General features: G+C 35.8%; 2 protein-coding genes across 2 annotated transcripts; one reads left to right on the plus strand and one right to left on the minus strand.

The window, feature by feature from the left end:
* The first annotated feature begins 6792 nt into the window (after positions 1 to 6792).
* Positions 6793 to 8260, plus strand: LOC145109278 (phospholipase A1-II 1-like). The gene is made up of 2 exons (XM_079046430.1): positions 6793 to 7386; positions 7488 to 8260. The coding sequence occupies exons 1-2, from the start codon at positions 6799 to 6801 to the stop codon at positions 8094 to 8096; spliced, it is 1197 nt and encodes a 398-aa protein (XP_078902556.1). The 5' UTR covers positions 6793 to 6798; the 3' UTR covers positions 8097 to 8260.
* A 10209-nt stretch (positions 8261 to 18469) lies between these two features.
* LOC145166561 (phospholipase A1-II 1-like) lies at positions 18470 to 20022 on the minus strand. Its single transcript, XM_079085571.1, has 2 exons — positions 19342 to 20022; positions 18470 to 19259 (listed from the first exon to the last, which is right to left on the minus strand). The coding sequence occupies exons 1-2, from the start codon at positions 19918 to 19920 to the stop codon at positions 18642 to 18644; spliced, it is 1197 nt and encodes a 398-aa protein (XP_078941697.1). The 5' UTR covers positions 19921 to 20022; the 3' UTR covers positions 18470 to 18641.
* Positions 20023 to 20279: the final 257 nt, after the last annotated feature.

Consider the following 20279-nt stretch of genomic DNA (forward strand, 5'->3'; position numbering starts at 1 on the left):
GTAAACATCCTGGTGATCTCCGTCACCGACTCTGAATCCTGCTTCAGCTCCAGAAACTCCTGAGCCAACCTCTCTCTCTCAACCCGTGGAACATAACGGGTACTGAACATTTCCCGGAACTGATCCCACGTAACCGCAGCCGTTGCGCATCAGAATAAGATCCCGTAGTCAACCTCCACCAATCCTTCGCTCCGAGCCTCAAAAGGTTCAGAGCACACCTCACCCTCTGATCAGCAGGGCATGAACACGTGAAGAAACATCCCTCCACGTCTGACAACCACCTCATAGCAACGATCGGATCCTGAACTCCATCGAAAGTAGGGGGCTTCGTATTATCGAAGTCCCGATACTGAAAACCTCGACCGGTTCCTCCCACTGCCACTGCTACAGCCGCTGTAGCTGCCGCGGCAGCCGCCTCCGCAAGAGCTGCATAGCGCTCATCAAAGTACTCAACCATGGCAGTCTTGATCGACCCAAACATTTCCGGCAACTCGGCCCGGAACATAGCAGCAACCTCATCATGCAGGATCTCACGAATCCTGGCATCCAACTCGTCCGTACTCATCTGACCAATGACCTCAGGTGGTACTGACCCATCCTGACCACCCTCTCCCGATCCTGATCCCGAACCGGATCCTGCCCCGAAACGCCTCGTAATCGCCATACTGCAATACACCAACGAGACCCTTAGACACATCACATATTCACCCGGGGACTATCTCATAACCGATACCCTAGAGAGTTGTGACTTCCTTGATACGCGTATGGGTCCTGTGCTTTCAGTAGTACGGGCCCATACTACCTTCCACAACCACCCATATTTGTCTCAAGTATCACCACAACACTCTAACCATATACACACACCCGCTCAATCCTCACTCTTAGAGGAAAAGCTGCATATCTCAAATAAGGAAAACCCTAGGCTAATAGGCATCACATAATCAGGCAATTCTATCATGCAATTCCTGAAGATCCCTAGCCTAGTACTAGCATGCTGTTCTAACATATCACATAATCAAATAACTTGTATGGTATTTTGGGGTCTACTTACTGGCTCTGGCTGATCGTACCCTCTGCATCCTCCTTTATTTATTTCGAAAACCTTTTGAAAACCATTTTGAAAATCCCTCCTTGATTTGAGACTGGATTCACACGAATGTTCCTCCAATTCACTCAAACCAAGGCTCTGATACCAACTTGTAACACCCATAAAATTTGAGCCAAATTAAAACATTTTAAATCATTCAAAAACCATTACGTTCATACAACTTGTTTTCAAAATAGTTTAAACATCAGAGTATCCCCCAGAACCATATCATATAAATCATAAAACATGAGGAGCGGTACGATCACGCCTTCGCCTTGCCACGATCTACTGAAGTACCTGAAACAATACACTGAAACTGTAAGCCCGAAAGCTTAGTGAGTTACCCCCAAAATACCAACCACATGTATCATACTCATAACATATCATAAATAGAACAACCATGCACATCGGGTCTACTGTGTGACTGGTCCGCCCGCACCGGGCCTTCAGTCCACCTGGTCCACCCTCCGAGTCTAGCCATGTACGTCGAGTCTACAGTGTGATTGGTCCGCCCGCACCGGGCCTTCAATCCACCTGGTCCACTCTCTGAGTCTACAGTATGACTGGTCCGCCCGCACCGAGCCTTCAGTCGGCCTGGTCCACTCCCCGAGCCTCGGCACGTCTGGTCCGCCCTCTTGGGGCCTTCAGCCTATCCGGACCGCTCGCTGGGCCTTCGAAATATCCGGTCCGCCTTGGGTATGTTGGCCTTCAGCACAAAGCAGGACCCGCCTCAGCCCAACCCCCGTCAAACAGCCATGTGCACATAAAACAATCAATCACATAACAATCCTCAACCAGACAAACAGTCTAACAGATCACATAGCATATCAACATCCTAACCAGGATTCCGACCTAACCGGTCACTAGCATAACATTACCCTATATCCCGGGTACCGACCTTAACCAGGTTACTAACATAACACCATCCTAAATATCAGGATGCAGATCTAGCAAAACAATAACCTAACAAACAATACCCGGATTTCCATCCGATAAAGGGCCGGCCTTGGTGCCGTAGACCCTGTCGATATAGTGAGGATAACTCACCTTGCAACTGCCGAAATCCTGCAAATCTCTGACCGCTGACTCACCGGGACTCCCAACTATCACATGATAATCACCAAGTTAGAAACCAACATGACTTTCTAGGCCAAGGGCCCACAACACTCATTAAGTCCATCATCCTCTTATTGGGCCAAGACCCAAAACCAAATCCTCTTGCAAAGCCCAATATTTGCCCAATTTACTAAATTGGGCCCACCTCACCAAATGGGCCTAGATCCAAGGTCTATAATAATTATTGGGTCTAAATTACTCCATCCATAATGTTCAGTCACGGCCCAAGCCCCACTAGCCCATAAACAGCCCAATCACTTAAGGCCAAAAATCAAAAACCCAACAGAGGGAGTACGCAAGGCGTACCCCTCTTGGTACGATGGGCGTACTTCGATTCTCGCGGACTGGGAACGGGACACTGACCCACTACGCTGGGCGTACATCAGCTTACGCGGGGTGTAATCTCGCTGAACTAAAATTCCACATAAGTTCTTAATGGCTTAAGCTCTTAAGCCCAAACTTCAGATCCATCGACCAAACATGCCTAGGATTCATAAAGTCTCAAACTTTATTACTTGGGACGTCCATAAAGCTCCTAACTCAAGGTCTTAATCCATTAAGACCCACCTACATCACACATGGGACAATCAAAGCCTTTGGGACCTCATTTTTCTCACTCAAGACCTCTCCTAAGGTCTGAAAGGACAGCTAATCTCAACCAACTCGCATCATGCATCACTTTGGGGTTTTTGGGACAAGAAATGGTATCAAAATCTCATAACACCTAGATCTACACAAAATAGATGTCAAGCAAGAGACTTTATACCTCAAAATGGCTCCAGAAGATGATGCCTTCCCAGATCTACGAGCTCCAGCCACCCAACTCCTTCCTTGACAACTTCTTCTTTCTTCTCCTAGGCTCTCCTTTGCCAAACCAAGCTCCCCCAAGGTCAAATATCCACAATCATGGAAGAAAACGGCTACTTAGGGTTTCTGAGAGTAAGAGGGCAGATATGGGAGCTAGGGTTGGAACCATAATGTTCCTTATATAGTGGCTGGCCCTAAAATTAGGGTTTCTGGACACTGGACGTACGCTGGGCGTACGCCCCCAACACCCGCGTTCATTTAACCGCTCTACGCTGGGCGTAACCTAGCTTACGTTGGGCGTACCCAGCCAATTACACGCATGCACTCCATGCATGCCGAGGACCCCTTCGCCAAATATTTCCTTTAGGGACCATTATTGACACTATCTTCAACGTGTCATAACTCCTTTATTCTAAGCCCGTTTCCGACGAACTTTATATTCACGAAAAGGTGGCGAGAAGCCCTATGCTTCTAGCAACACACCCCGACCCGAAACCTTCTCGAATAAAACCCATTGCCCATAATAGACCGAAACGCCCTTACTCTTGATCTCGGGGATCCATGAATAATTACTCTTAGAACGGGGCGTTACACTTCTCACCATAATTTCAGGTCTAAGGCACCAAGGTCGGGCGAATATTCATGATGTTGCATGTTAGCTGTTGTATGTTATATGTTGTGATTGGGTTGAAATATACCACAGGGCGGGGGCCCAGTATGACATGACGAGTTGAAATATGCCCTAGGGCAGGGCACACTGTGATCTATTGGGTTGAAATATACCCCAGAGGCGGGGGCCCATACTTGTTTTGGGTTTGGATTAAACCACAAGGCTGGGCCCATTCGTATGATTTGCATGTGTTATTTTGGGAAAACTCACTAAGCGTTTGCTTACAATTGTATTGTGATTTCAGGTGCGTCTGGTTCTAAGGGGAAGGGTCCGGGTCGATGGCGCGGCATGCACTCTCCACTATTTTCAGCATTCATTGATATGGATACTCTGATGATTTGTATGATGGTTTTTATGCAATGGATTTTTACTATCCAACTTATTGTTGTGAACCTTATTTAAAAATGAAAATTTTATTTGGATTTTTGGACTGTTACAATATATATATATATATATATATATATATATATATATATATATATATATATATATATATATATATATATATATATATAATTGGTTTTATCTTTATTTTAGTAGAATTAATACAGATTATTTATAAAACTACTTTTATTTTTTTAAGTCAGTATCTAAGTTATATAAAATCATATTAGTATTATTTATTTTTTTTCTTTGTTTATTTTTTTTTTTTTTTTGTGGTTTAAAAATCTTTTAATATTTTTTGACATTTTATTTGAATGTGTTATTTAATGTTTTTTTTTTGACGTTTTGTTTATTTAAATTCTATAATGATATTTTTGACATATTTTTCTAATAAATAAATTAAAACAATATATATTATATTGAATAGTTTTACTTTGGATTTTTTCATAAATAATTATACGAAAAAATATAACTATTTCGGCAATAAATGAAGAAACACTGACATATAAACGAATAATGTAAATGAAAAACACATAAACACATAAAACTAAATAACAGAACAAAACTAACATATAAGTGAATGATGTAAACAAAAAAAACATAAAACAACATTAAATAATTTTATTGAACGATATACAGTTATCCAGATTATTATTTAAATTTGCTATTTAAACAAAACATAATAAACGTCATTATGTAATGTAAACTAACAAAATGTTAAACAAACAACATCAAATAATATATTTAAATAAAATATGAAAAAAATCCAGGTTATTTTTTTTAATTTCTCTATATGAACAAAATGTAAAAGAAATAATAAAAAATATAAAATCAAGTAAAAAAATCAGTATATAATGTAAATAAACAAAACATTAAAAAACATCAAATAGTATATTCAAATAAAACGTCAAAAAATATTAAAAGATTTTTAAATCAACAAAAGAAACATATATAAATAAATCTAAAAATAAATAATATTGTTATTTTATATAGGCTTTTATAATTGATTTAAAAAGTAAAAATAATTTTATAAATAATCTATATTAATTTTATTAAAATAAAGATCAAATAAAATATATATATATATATATATATATATATATATATATATATATATATATATATATATATATATATATATATATATCCCTATTCTAATTAATGAATGACATTGATATTGCCACTGAATAAGTAATAAAAGGACAATTATACCCTTAATTTATTTAATTATAAAATATCATAAATAAACATATATAAAAACTAGAATTTCTGTTTGTTTTGTCCTTTAATTGCATCACCATGTTTCTCCATGAACACCACCATCACCGTCACAATTATCATACGCCACACCCCTCTCAGGCAGCCCCCGCCATCTTCATAATCAAACCTTGTTCAACTAGACATCAACAACCATCACATACCCTGATACCCACTTGCCATTATCACCATCATCTTCTTCCCTGTTCCCTCTTCATTTGCTTCACCCTACCCCAACACCATTCAACCTGCAACAAAGAACTACCAACTAAATCACCATCTATAACCCCTTCTTTTCTGATCTTCAGGTCATTATCACAATTATGAACCACCGTCGTCTTCTTTGAGAAGCCCTCGTCAACAGGATCCAGTCTTCAATCTATTCACGCCATCGGCATCAAGAAGCGAAGCAGAAATTAGGATAGAGGCTAGCACATATAGTTGGAGCATCGATTTGGGGTGGGTATCGATTCTATTGAGGTGTATCTGGGGATTGATTTAGAAGGAGGACCGATTCAGACTTCAGAGTGGCAACCGACGACTTGGAAGAAGGAGCCGCGACCGGCGAACGGAAAAGAAGCGGCGGGGCGTCCGGTGAACGAAGAAGCAACATCGATTCACGTTTCATCGTTTGGGAAGAAGTCCAAGGAAGAAATCACGAAACCGACGTCTGGGAACTTTATTTTTCTTTTGATATTTTTGTAAATGAAAAATAAGGGCAAAAAAGTCATAACACTTTAAAATTAAGTGGATGGATAAAATAGTTCAGTGGAAATATCACCTCCCTAAATGAATACTTTTAATCTCATTTTGACAAGTGTCACTTTAATACAACTCGTCATTAATATTATGCCATGTGTCATGTATATATATATTAGGCAACTCATTTCAAAATTCAAATTTACATTTTCTAATTATATGTTACATTTGAAGTTATAATAACTTTAAAATTTTGATATATCTCTTAATTAATAAATTAATAATTTATTTAAAATGACTTATTTAAAATAATTGATTAATAATTATAATTTTTCTTATAAAATTTAATTAATTTTATAACCGTGGTTCCCACGGGTTATAAACTAGTATATATATATATATATATATATATATATATATATATATATATATAAATGGTTAAAAGAAAAAGATAAAAGAAAGAAAGGGTAATTTGTTCTTTTTATATCGAGTAAGTAGTGCAGTGTAATATTTGCAAACCACAAGGATGTAAACTATCAAATTTTAAATTTAGGGACCGAAACTTTGAATTCGACCAAACCTCAAGGACCATTTCTGTAATTTACTCTTATAAATATAGCAAAAGATTTTTACTTAAGGGAACACGTATATATGTACTTACATTTCATGTTCATAAACATAACAAACAACTATTCCCTCTTCACGTTTCATATGTCATGCATTTTGGTCTATAAATAAGGCTTGAAACCAATGAAATTAGTTGCAGATTCTGAAAGAAATGGATGAAATCGCCAAAAATTGGAAAATCTATAACGGAGTCACCCACTGGCTCGGATTATTAGACTCTCCCCCAAGTGACCTCCGCACCTACATCAACCACTACGGTGAAATGGCTGAAGCCACTTACGATGCATACATTAAGACACCGCTCTCAAAAAACGCAGGAAACTGTCGTTTTTCACGCAAAAATCTGTTCGACCGATGTGGGATTCTTCGTGGGCGCCCGTTGAACCAGTATAAAGTGACCAAGTACATTTACGCCACATCTGCTGTCCCAGTTCCTGGTGCATTTGTCACGTCTTCGTCAGCGCAGCCTTGGAGCAAAAAGTCAAACTGGATAGGGTTTATCGCAGTGGCTACTGATGAAGGGAAGAAGGTGTTGGGAAGGAGAGATATTATGGTTGTTTGGAGAGGGACAGTCAACCCTTCGGATATGGTTCATGATGCTGAGTTAGTGAAGGTTTCCGCTAAATTAATATTTGGTGAAATGCATCTAGATAACCCGAAAGTACACATGGGCTGGTACTCCATCTACACTACTGCGGATCCGAATACACGTTACAATCAAATTAGTGCTCGAGACCAGGTAATGTATAATCCCCAAGAGATCTTATTTATTTTACATGTTCAGAGAATTATCATATACCACATTATTCGTGAACAAAAAATTCATTTTGTTATGTTTAGGCGTTGGCTGAGGTGAAGAAACTAGTGAATGAATACAGGGAGGAGGAAACTAGCGTGACCATTACTGGGCACAGCATGGGTGCAGCAGTAGGGACACTCAACGCGATTGACATAGTCTTTAATGGAATCAACAAGCAATCAGTTGTGCCACCGAGGGCCTGCCTAGTAACCATGTTCGCTTTCGCTTGCCCAAAAGTAGGAGATGCTAACTTCAAAAAGGTATTCAATTCACAGACTAATCTTTATTGCCTACGCATTAACAATGCTCTAGATATAGTTCCCAAGTATCCTATGGTAGGGTATTCGGATGTTGGGCAAGAGTTGGGGATTGATACCACAAAGTCTACTTACTTGAAGAGTGTTGGGGATCCCGTGACTTGGCATAGCATGGAGGGTTACATGCATGGTGTTGCAGGAACACAAGGTATTAAGGGAGGGTTTAAGCTGGAGATTAATCGTGATCTCTCTCTTATAAACAAGTTTTCAGGTACTTTAAAGGATGAATATGGTATACCTAGTAATTGGTGGATTGAGAAGCATAATGGAATGGTTCAAAATGATAATGGAAATTGGGAATTGAAGGATCGTGAAGTAGATGACGATCAATGAGACCGATGGAAGAATTTTATTCAACTCTATTATATTGACTTGTGTTGGGTGTGTTGTTTGAACTTGTCCTTTTGCTTGTTTTTATTTTGTGCGCGCGTACTTATATTGTGTTGCTTGTTGTCATATTTATGAGATGAATTGTATCGATGTTGGTTAATGGACTATGGGTGAAACTTAAACTATTAGACTTTATGAATATCTGATCTTCCCCATATCCGTTGATATTTTATTTATAACAATAATATTTTAATGTTTGTAGTTACTGTCTTAATACATAAATTAATATGTAGTGTACTACTATTTGTTAGTAGATCTTATACATCATAAAATGCTTGTACGTAGTACTAATAGGTTGTGACCAAAATTGTACCACCAGTGTATGTCATTTATAATACTACTAGGTTACAACATGTGGAAACCACGGTAGGTATGTTCAAATTTTTTATTATGTAGACAAAAATAAGATTAAATGTCAACAGAATAAAAAACAATGTATTTCGGATTGTAAGTAAAGCCGGATTAATTTGATAAGTATAAAAGAAAATCTTTTAAATTACATTTGGAAACACTTCTTTGTATATTTCATTTGACGTTTTATTGGTTAAATTATAATTTTTATCTAAAATCAATAACTTAAATCATTATATGCTCATTTTTCTGGATAAAACAACATATAACTGACCGTATAAGAAAAAAAAATCTTGAAAAAAAAATCAACATTTGACATCGATTGGTATTGATTTTTATTTATGGTCATAACAAAACAAACACCCAACGAAAATTGTCTCATTTTCAAATTGAATGGAATTTTGACGTCCAAAGGTGTTAAAGAAAATTTATAAAAGGAATATGTACTATATAAAAGTGTATAGATAAATATATGATAAAGTCATTGTTATTGTATATTATTACTAAGCATTTTGTATGTATAAATTTTAAAAAAAATTAAACGTTAATGATGAAACATTAATTTTGTAAACTAAAATTTAACAATAATAATTTATTGTGTTAAAAAAGCGGTAAACGTATTTATGATTAAAAGTAAACTAATATAATTTTTTATAACTATTTAAAAATAAAAAAGTAATTACATGGGTAAAAAGTTATTGGAAAATAAAAAGTTACACGCACTTATGCCGGTACACTAACAAAATATATGGACTAAATTCAAACTTTAAATAAGAAGCATGAAATTGGATTTTATGAGATATACAAATTTTTAAATCAAAGATGGTTTACCACTTACCAAAAAAATGGAAAAATTGAAAATTCCTTATAAATATTTTTTAGTTTTTCGAATATTTATGTTATTAGGATAGGATATTTTTAAAATTTTAAATCAAAGATTTTTAAAATTACCAAAAAAAATGGAAACTTGAATTTTGAATTTTGAATTCCTTATAAATACTTTCCGGAAAATAAGGAAATACCAAAAAAAATAATGAAAATTAGGAATTTCTTAAAAATTGTCACGTGTCAATTAGCCTACTTAGAAATGAGACATGTGACATTTAAAAGTTTTGTTTATTAGAGGAGGTAGATTAAATTTAAATACGTATCACAGTAACAAACACATTATATGCAATATTCTTGGTAACACACTAACAAGCAACATACAATCAAAATGATATCCTCCTTAATAAATAAAAATCTTTTTGTCACATATCATTCTTTTTAATTTGGACACATGGGATTTTCTAATATCTTTGAATAAATGTTTTTCTATTTGTCATTTTATTATATTTTTTATCTTATTAATTAATTAACACATTATATGTACACCTCAATTAATAATTGTCTTAATTGAAAATAATCAACAAATTACAATATTACTATTCATATATTGTATATAGTATGTTTCTTTTTAAATTCAAAATTTAAATTTAAAAATTCAAATCTAAAATTTTAAATTTAAATAAATTTTTGTTTAAACCTTCATATTTAATTTTTTTTTGTTTTATCCAACACGTATAATGTATGGGTCTCACAAGTAGTCTAATAATATGAGAAATATAGTTTCTAGTGACGTCAGACATCAATGTTGACATTGTAGTTCCCAACGCCGATAACATGTGGATACACTGCAAAGCATTTTTCATCGCTATTAGAAAAGTCCTTTGCAACAACAACCATCAATAAAACTCATTTTTCAAATATATTTTTTTGTTTTATATTATTTGTCCATAAATATATACAAAACACCATGACAATCTTTCCAAGTACTTTCAAATTTCCAAAAAAAAAAGATAAACATTCAAAACTTAATAAAAAATAAATCATTCACTACTAGAAATACAGGCTTTAGCGACAGAAATATCCGTCGCAAATTCGTTGCAAAAGACCTTCAGTGATCGATTAGCGACTGAAAGAGCCAACCAGTAAAAGCTTTGTGGTTGAACATTAGCGACAGAATCAACGACAAATTTTTTTTGTTAGCGACAGAGTTAACGACAGATTATCTTGTCGCAGAATGTTCTTGAAAAAACTATTGGTCATCGCAGATTCATCCTTGATGAGATAATAACGACGGTTTAACGACCAATTATTATGTCGCAAAAAGTTCCTAGCATTGTTCAGATCCATCGCTAAATTGTTTATATGATAGCTCCCAAAAGATGTTTCTTTTTACCCAATTATGAGTAATCCCAAACCCAGACAATTTTGTGAACTCGGGACCATGCAATTTCGTATTGCTTGGTCTATGAGGACTACCTTCGTAAACAGTTGGGAAGTGTCGTATTTGCTCCCAAATTTGATCACCAGTTAAGACCTGAGGTGCTGGCGATTACATGGTAGTTTGAGCTAGAAATTTGTGTCTATCACTTTTATACCGGTGTCATATAGGTAAAAAATTTTGATGACAGTCAAACCAACATGGTTTATCTTCGTGATGTAACAGAAATGATCCCGACTCACCTATGCAATAAGGGTATTCTAACTTTCCATGCGTTCTCCATCCAGACAACATTGCATAAGCTGGAAAGTCACTAACAGTCCACAAAAGTATAGCTCCCATGGTCAAATTTTCTCTACGTGAAGCATCATAAGCAACAATGCCATCATTATACAACATTTTCAACTCGTCTATCAGCGGAGGGAGAAGGACGTCTAAATTTTGACCGAGACTCTTTTTTATAGGAATAATCATGCTTAATTGAACATATGAGTCTCCAAGGAGGCAAGTTATAGATTGAAGGAAATATAGGCCAACATGAATACATACTCAAATTTGAGTTATTTAGGCTAAACTCATCGATATATAACCCAAGACGAACGTTTCGTGGATCACTTGCAAATTCTGGATGCTTTGAGTCAAAATGCTTCCATGCAACACATCACTTGGATGGGCCGTCAAACCTGGTTATGTACAATGTTTATAGTGTCAAGTCATCTGTTTGCCGTCTTTTTTTATCATATATAACCTCTTAAGTCTAGGAGCAATTGGCAAGTGTCGCATCCTCAAATAAGGAACCAAACTTAATATGTCACTCTTGTAACGATCATGACTACAAACTCGACACTTGGTTAAGTCAAAATCAATCTCTTAGTAAAGGCTGAAATTAAATAAACATGCGTATTTTATATTTTCGTCGTTGAAATTAAATAAAAATGCGTATTTTATATTTCCGTCGTTGAACCCTTGTAATTCAGTCGATAATATAGCTATGGAGAATTTTCGTTGCTGATACCTTTTATTCTAGAAATGATTAACATGTAGTAAAAAATCATTTAAAACGTAATAAAAAGAATTTAACTATGCATCATTCACCTCATGTCACATGCTTATTGAGACCGATTGAATCATCGAAGTGGAACTGCGGTGACAACTTGTAACGTCCCAAAAATTAAGACTAAAAATTTTGATTTTTAAATTAATTAAAACCATTATCCAAACAACAACATAGAAACCATGGTGAATCAAAGTGTATCAATAACATCCAAGTACATCAGAGTAATATAAAAATGCAGAACGATGTGGTGTGTGCACTGGAATCATCTCGGGCTCTTCCCTTTCGAACCAGAAGTACCTGAAACATAAACTGAAAACCATAAGCACAAAGCTTAGTGAGTTCCCCAAAATACCACATACCATACATATCAAACATATACTGGTCCCCGCCCGACATTGGGCCCCACTCGGTAAACAGATATGTCGGTCATCAAGCCCCGCCCGGGATACATGTAAAAACATAAACATATGATCATATAACACATGTAATAATCACAAAGATAAATAGCATACATAATAGTCATCAGACCCCTTCCTGGTAAACATATAAACACACAACACATACAAGAGTCACGCAGACAACTAGCATCCTAAACATAACAAACCATTGATCGGAATTGGTCCCTTCAACTTGCTAAATACAGTGAGGAAACTCACCTTTAGCTGCTAAATCTCTCAAATAAATCTCGGTCTATTGGTCCGAAAAATCCCCACGCTAACATCATCAAATAATATCCAATTAATAATTGGATCTCTACCCATAATCAAGAATCTAAGCTACTTGTCCAATATCCAGGGTAAAGGACAATTTTACCCTTTTTCTTACTTGGCCCAAAACCAAGGCCCATCCCATCTACTCAAAAGGCCCAAATTCCTTAAATGGAATTCCAAGGCCCAACTTCTAAATTGGGCCTAAAAATCATCATGAACTTAATCCTAAGTAAGTCCATATGTAACACCGTAAATTTTCAACAAAATTTTCATTTTAAAATCACATAATTCTCATTAACACATTTCACAAAAATCCCAAAGTATCAAATTATTAAAGACACATATCCATTATAAAAATCCAGGATCCTCAAACATAACTTTATCTTGTGTGTACAATCAAGTCGGCGCTTTCCCGCGATCCTGAGAAGTATCTGAAACACATATCACATAACACGGTAAGCACAAAGCTTAGTGAGTTCCCCAAAATACCACACATATCTCATTCGCCTCTCATGGCTATACTCAAGTAAGAACCTTCGGTCAATGTATCTCAGTGGAACCCTCTGGTCCCACAACTCGGGTGGACCCTCCGGTCCTAACTCAGTAATCTCAGAATAATACACAACATAAATCACAAAGACAATATGCAGGATATCACAATACTCAATATAAACACATAAGACCCTCCGGTCACACAAAGATTACCACTCTAGGTAAGTATAGTGAGAAGGCTCACCTCAGATGATGAACAACTCCTAAAGATGTTGCTGCTACACACCGGCCTCTAACACTGAACCAAAACCCACAATTACCCAATTAAGATATAAGACCAAACCTCACTCATTAGGTCTAAAGATAGCTCATTACCCGACGCACAATTAACTCAAGCTCATTGGGCCCACCAAGGCCCAATACTAAATGGGCTCTCCCAAGGCCCAACTCTTAAACTTAAGTCCAAATGGCAAGTCCAACACAAAGGCCCAAGACATATACATGTATTTATCTGATCAAAATCTCCAGCACAACAAGCCCAAAATCCAGGCCCAACACTAAAGGCCCAATATGAGATTTAGCCCAAAAAGCCCACAATTAGATTACGCAGGGCGTACCTCCCTTGGTACGCTCAGCATACACAAGCGTACACGCGAATCCTGATCGGGGACACAAGATCAATACGCGAGGCGTACTGAAATTACGCAGGGCGTATGCCCATTTTTGCTTAATCCACTCTCGTGGTCTTAACCCGTTAAGACCATAGCTATACTCTCATATCTGGACTCCCTAAAGGCTCATACTCCATAAAGTTCATGACTTTAAGCCTTTGCATGGCTGAGGAAGTCCCAAACACAAAAAATCTCACTCTTTATGCCCAAAAATGCTCATATCTCATGAATGGGGTGGTTTTGACGTCCAAGACTCCATTTTTATGAATCCACTCCATTAAAAACACTCAAAGGGACAGATATTAGGCTCTGGAGTTCAACAACTCATAAAACTTCAAGCTTTGGGACCAAAAACCCTAAAATGGACCATATTATGCACAAATCAAAAAGGATGAGAAAGTTCTGAGATTTATACCTTCAAATGATGCTCCAACCACAGAAAAGCTCAGATCCAAAGCCTGGACTCCAACTCCATTCTCTTCAATACTCCTTCTTTATTCAAAGAATCCCACAAGAACACATAGAATCTCACAAATAGTTACTCCAAAATATTAGGGTTTCTTCCTGGACCTAGTACGTCCAGCGTACTAGGTGGCCTTCGTGTTCCTTCCACGCACATGAGTACGCCGAGCGTATACATAATTACGCCCCGCGTACTTAATTGCCACACATTTCATAATAAGGACTAAACTTGCCAAAACTTCAAACTATCGTAGCTTCTTCGTTACAAGTCCGTTTCCAACGAACCTTATATCCCCGGAAAGGTGGCGAGAAGCCCTACATTTTTAGAAACTCGTCGCAGCCCCGAGGCTTCCTCATGCCCGGGTTGCAGCCCATGAACCCTAAATCACGGACGATATGAAACAGGATGTTACAATTCTCCCCCACTTGAATTAGATTTCTCCCTCGAAATCGCTCCTTATCATTACCCAGATCACAACAATTAGCCCAAGAAGCACAACCGATTATTCGGAACATAACCGATCTCCCCAAGACAACCGAAATCAAACCGAACCCTCCAACTCGAAGAAGAAGAACGAACCCTTCACTGTTGCAGAACCAACTCTGCCTCTCAAAAACATGGAATTTGTAGAGGTATGTCTCCCCGACTGACCGCCCATTCGGTATATCCCCATGTCATTTACTCATCGAATATCAGACTCGATAAACATTTCCAACTCTGATTACTTGTTGCGACTGATGAAACAAGTCGTTAACCATAGATAGATACTGAACACTTATGCCCAGCTCACCAGTCGACTCCGACCGAAATCCAAAGAAACGGGGGTCGTCTCGCACCAATGGCCAACCTCCGATAATGTTATCAGAACCCATCTGAAGAGTGAACCTCAATACCTGGTCCTCAACACTAAATGAAGACTTGCCAATCCACATGGGAATCGAAACTCTACTCTAGGTCCAACCTCCCGTCAGACAGAATCGTTTCACTGCCGACCCCATGATGATTCAGCTTCGGCCCCAAAATCAATGTCCATGCCTGATCGAACAAGGACGACTCTTACTCGTGAAAAAATGAGATTTTGTCTAGTTCTCAATGGTTTAGTAATACTTAGTCAACTACTTGATTTATAAAGTTTCCTAATATTAATTGATGTTTACAACAAGATGAAATTATGGGACGTTGTATAATAAAAAATCCAAAAAATATGAATATCAATTCCAAGAATCATCAAACTTTATTTCCATAAGCTAAAAGGTGATATAGGGATTCTGTGAATTTTTGGGAATATTTTTGTTTGTATATTATTTATTTCAATATTATTCTTAAAATAATCAAGAAATTAAAAATGAATTTTGTAAAAGTCATGAAAAATTATGAAACCTTTATTACTATTATGGATAACATACTTAAGGTAAGAGAAAAAGTTTCTAGTTGTTTAGAACCTTAGAACTCAGTTTTATAAATTCATCACTACAGGGAAAAATTTAAATTCAATATCAAACATTGTCCAAATTATATGAAATATCAACTAGAGTCCTTATTTTTAATATACATAATTCTTATAAATTTTCAGAATTTATTAACTTCTGAAAATATTTGTTTCGAATTATTACTCTATTTTTAACTATTTTCATATAAAATTCAAGAAAATGTATTTGTAGCTAAAATATTCTAGATTATTTCATCATATCATAAGTTTATTGAGAAAAATTGGATTTCATTTTTTGTTATGTTGGATGGATGCATTTAAGCTCCATAATTTATGACAAAATTTTGCTTGTTTGTTTCTTGTTGGAAAATGTGGTTGTTAGTTTGGTAGTTTTTATAAACGGTTCCATAGACGTTTAATTGACAACCTTTGTACTCAAGTGATTTTATCATGTTAGAAAGTTGTGATAATTTTCCCAAAATTTCTAGATTTAAGAAAGTCTTTTGAACGATAACACAACAAACTACACCCTAGAAGAAATACCACAGAAATTTTGGTTAAGAAATGAAAGAGACATGGCTGTTAAAATTCCAAGGCAGAAAACTATTAACAACTTTACAAAAACGAATGTATGAAAATGAGCTGCATCTTTTAGCTCTTTCAAGGATTTCGGTTTCTTTTGCTTGGAGTAAGATAAAATGAATCCTTACTAACAATAATCTGTTAAAATATCGATTTTTATCATCAGTTCTAGCATGCAACAAAGCTGAAGGAAGTTAGAGTTTGTAAAGATCGATTTTTGGTGATATCTATGAGTTACATGTGCTTATCCTTTAATCTTGACTTGGATTGATCATGGAATATCACCATTTCCAGAACATGTAATATATTTTGGTGACATTCTGCAACATAAATATTCAAAATAAATATTCCTTGCAAACATAAGCCTTAGAATCCGAAAATGGAGAAATGACTAAACTTTGAAAATTTGTTAGGGGCTTTTAAGAGGTATATGTTCTATCTTGATTCTTGACTTTGTTATCTATCTTTAAGAACACTAAAAATATGGTTGGAGAGAGAGAGAGAGAGAGAGAGAGAGAGAGAGAGAGAGAGAGAGAGAGAGAGAGAGAGAGAGAGAGAGAGAGAGAGAGAGAGAGAATATAGACGAAATTGGAATGAGGAATAGGAGGGAAAAGATTGTACATGTACATTTATACATTTACTTAAGTTGGTGGGGGTTTATTTTTATTAATTATAAACCCAAAGTTAGGTTTTTATAAAAATGGAATTAAAAGATTATAAGATTTACATGTTTATTTATATTAATTATAAACCCAAAGAGAGGTTTTTATAAAAATGGAATTAAAAGATTATAAGATATACATGTTTATTTATATAGTATTTGAACTATTTATTTGGTCAATGATATGAATTCTAATAAATATGTTAATTAGAACTAGAAAATATTCCCCGGCGTTGCCGGGGTCGGAAGATATTGCTTTGTAAAGTAAAGTAGCATGTTGGTTGCTTTTTGTCCGTTAATATGAGGGTAATTTTGTCTTTTCAGGTAGTAGGGACTGAATTTGTCACCATGGGTAAACCATATGGACCATTTATGTAATTTTGGCGGTGGTGGTGGTGGTGGTGATGGCAGATGGTGGGTGGGTTTATGGTATTGGGTGGGTATTTTCTAATAAATAAAACATTAATTTAAAATCAAAAAGAGAATGTTAAATCTGGTAAACCACAGGGACCAATCGTCTAATTTTGTCTAACAATAATAATAATAATGATGAGGGACCATTTCTGCCAAAAGACTAAATACTAATAATATGTAATAAAAGGCGAGGGTTATGAAAAATTCAAACCAAAGTGAAAGGGTTGTTTGTGAACAAAAACATAAAAATGAAAGGGCAATCTTTTAAGTTGGAGGACCAAAATTGACAAAAAATGTGTCATTTTACTGTTAAAATCTTTCATAACTTTAATATATATATAATAATTAGATCGCCCACCCATACACATTGAAGCATATATACACTATCTTGTTTTTCTCTAATTATTGTTTGTCATAGTTTGGATTTGCTTTCTCCAAAGAGAGCTATCCGTACACAACAATTTTTCTCCATACACAACAATTGGTGCTTTAAAGTGTTGTATTGTACAACTATATAATGCATGAATTGTTGTGTATGACAAAAAACTATTGTGTACGAATCACTTCCCATCTCAAAAGTCAACATGGTTTGGCTTGCAAGGATCGCCATTCTCCAATCTCCCATATGACTACATAATAATTTCCTAATTTGCATATTATGTCCTTCCCCATCATAATTTTAATAAATGAAGTCCTATACACTACTAATTCGTTAAATATGAAGTCAATAGCATCTTTCATCGTTTTTACGCTTTTGACCTCTAAAGACTAACCCTAAATTAAACTTCTAAATTTTAGACATTTTCCCAAATTTGTCAAACAATTAATTTAGAATTTAAGTGGAAAATTGAAAATTTCCTCCCTCAAGTTTGAACAACTCGTCCAATTTAGTGTTTCCTCTATTATTTTCTATTTTTATAGTCGAAATTGACTATTTACGATAAATATGTAATGTAAAGATTCTATTAACTCATTTACATTTTCTTTCTTTCTATTTTCTTATTTTACTAGTTAGTTAATTTTTTTCAAGAAAAGAATATTTTCACTAAAAATAACAAAAACTATAGACACTATATTTGACGATGTTACAAACTAAATGTCACTCATCATAATGCCTACGTCGTTTTTTAATAATGTTGCTGCTAATATCCAACGTTCTTGTTGTATATATCATTGACAAAATGATAAGAAATATTAATTAAAAAAAATATAGTTCTAAATAAGAATCAATAAGGAGATTATATTATTTATATATGAAACGAAACTATATTTTACATTATTTAGAGTTCACATGATTCATAAATGTCGAATTGAAGTGTATAAGAAACAACCAATCAATAAAAACAAACATATGAGACATCAAACATCAAGCACAAATGACTTATAATTTTCCTATTTCGACGTACCATCATCATGTTCATGATCCATCAACAACCACGACCCATCTGCATGTCGAACCATCCCCTTGTGCTTCTGAACCCACCAAAAAGAAGGCACGTGATATTCATCCTTCAAACCATCTGAATATTTGTTTACTAGCGCAATATCACGTCTAACTTCTAAATTGAACCCTCCATTGCTACCTTGTGTACCCGCGACCCCATGTAAATAACTCTCCATGTCATGCCATCTTTGTATGTCTCCAGGACTCTTCAAATACGGCGACTTAGTTGTATCAATCGCCAACTCTTCTCCGACATGCAAGTACCCTATCTTCAATGGGTAGTGTGGAACCACATCATTTGCATTTTGAATGCGTAGGACATGGATATCTTTGTGTGAAGAAAAGAACTTATGAAAGTCTGAGTCACCCACACGAGGGCTAGCAAAAACAAAAGCGGTCACTGGAAATGTCTTGCTAGGCATACTCATCGTCTTGTTGAATCCGTTTGAGACAATATCAACAGCATTAAGCGTGGCAAGTGCTCCACCCATGCTATGTCCGACTACTGTTAAACTTAGTTCCTCATTCTTGTATAATTCAACTAATCGACTCACCTCTTCAAGAACCTACGCATAGTATACGTTACTAAATATTGCAATATATATTTTCGGTATTTTGTAAGCAAAAAAGATCATAAAGGAAACGAACTTGGTGCCGGGCACTTGTTTTGTTAAAAGGGGATCGGGGATCAGCAGTGGTGTAGATTGAATGCCAACCATCTTGAATTTTGATATCATCATTCCCTTTAAATATTTCTGGAGCCGAAACTGACACAAATTTCAGATCATTAATCCATTCCATGGTTTGAACTGTGCCTCTCCATGAAATCACGATGTCTCTCCTCCCTAACGCCGCCTTCCCTTCATCAGTAGCCACCGCCACGTACCCTATCCAGTTTGATTCCTTGCTCCAGGCCTCCCTGGACAATGACTTCACAAGAAAGGAAGGAAGGGGAACTGACGATGTTCCATAGAAATATTTTGTCACTTCGTACCTAAAAGGGTTTCCTTGCTCGATTTCAACTTTTGACAAAAGATTACTACGACTGTATAGGCTATTTCCAGCGTGCTTTGATGCCTTCTCAGAATTAAAAGCATCTCGTGCTGCCTGAGCCATCTCCCCATAGTGGATGATGTATCGCCGGAGATCGATGTCTAGAGGATCTAACAGGCCTAACCAATTGTCTTCTCCACTTAGTGTCTTCCATCTGTTGGATATGCTACCCATTTTTTTCTGTCTTTCTGAAAATTGTGTTGCTTGTGTGTATGCTTATCAGTGATGTCTCAAGTTGTATATAATGTTGAACTTGGTGATTAAATATTCTTGAGGTTGGCAAATAAAATGAACATGCTTCATCATATCATAAGATGATAAGAATGGTGTTCATAAAATATTTACACGACTCCTTCAATAATAAAATTTATATCATAGTTTTTCTCTGTCCATGGAAGAAACTTCTTTTATATTAATTTATGAACACGAAATGTAGTGAATTATCAATATATGTTTTTAGAAAATACAGAAAAAGAGTAAAATGAAAGAAATAATAAAATACTTTGTAATATTTTATTCAACTCAGTTTAATG

This window comes from Lactuca virosa, chromosome 1, assembly GCF_052849685.1.
Source record: "Lactuca virosa cultivar CGN04683 chromosome 1, Lactuca_virosa_CGN04683_v6, whole genome shotgun sequence".
In the NCBI taxonomy this organism is placed as follows: Eukaryota; Viridiplantae; Streptophyta; class Magnoliopsida; order Asterales; family Asteraceae; genus Lactuca; species Lactuca virosa.

Excerpts from the sequence above, each read along its gene's own strand:
- LOC145109278 (XM_079046430.1), top strand. The coding sequence starts at position 6,799 with ATGGATGAAATCGCCAAAAATTGGAAAATCTATAACGGAGTCACCCAC. Across the intron at positions 7,387-7,487 it reads AAATTAGTGCTCGAGACCAG|GCGTTGGCTGAGGTGAAGAA; the intron begins GTAATGTATAAT and ends TGTTATGTTTAG.
- LOC145166561 (XM_079085571.1), bottom strand. The coding sequence starts at position 19,920 with ATGGGTAGCATATCCAACAGATGGAAGACACTAAGTGGAGAAGACAAT. Across the intron at positions 19,260-19,341 it reads AAACAAGTGCCCGGCACCAA|GTTCTTGAAGAGGTGAGTCG; the intron begins GTTCGTTTCCTT and ends TACTATGCGTAG.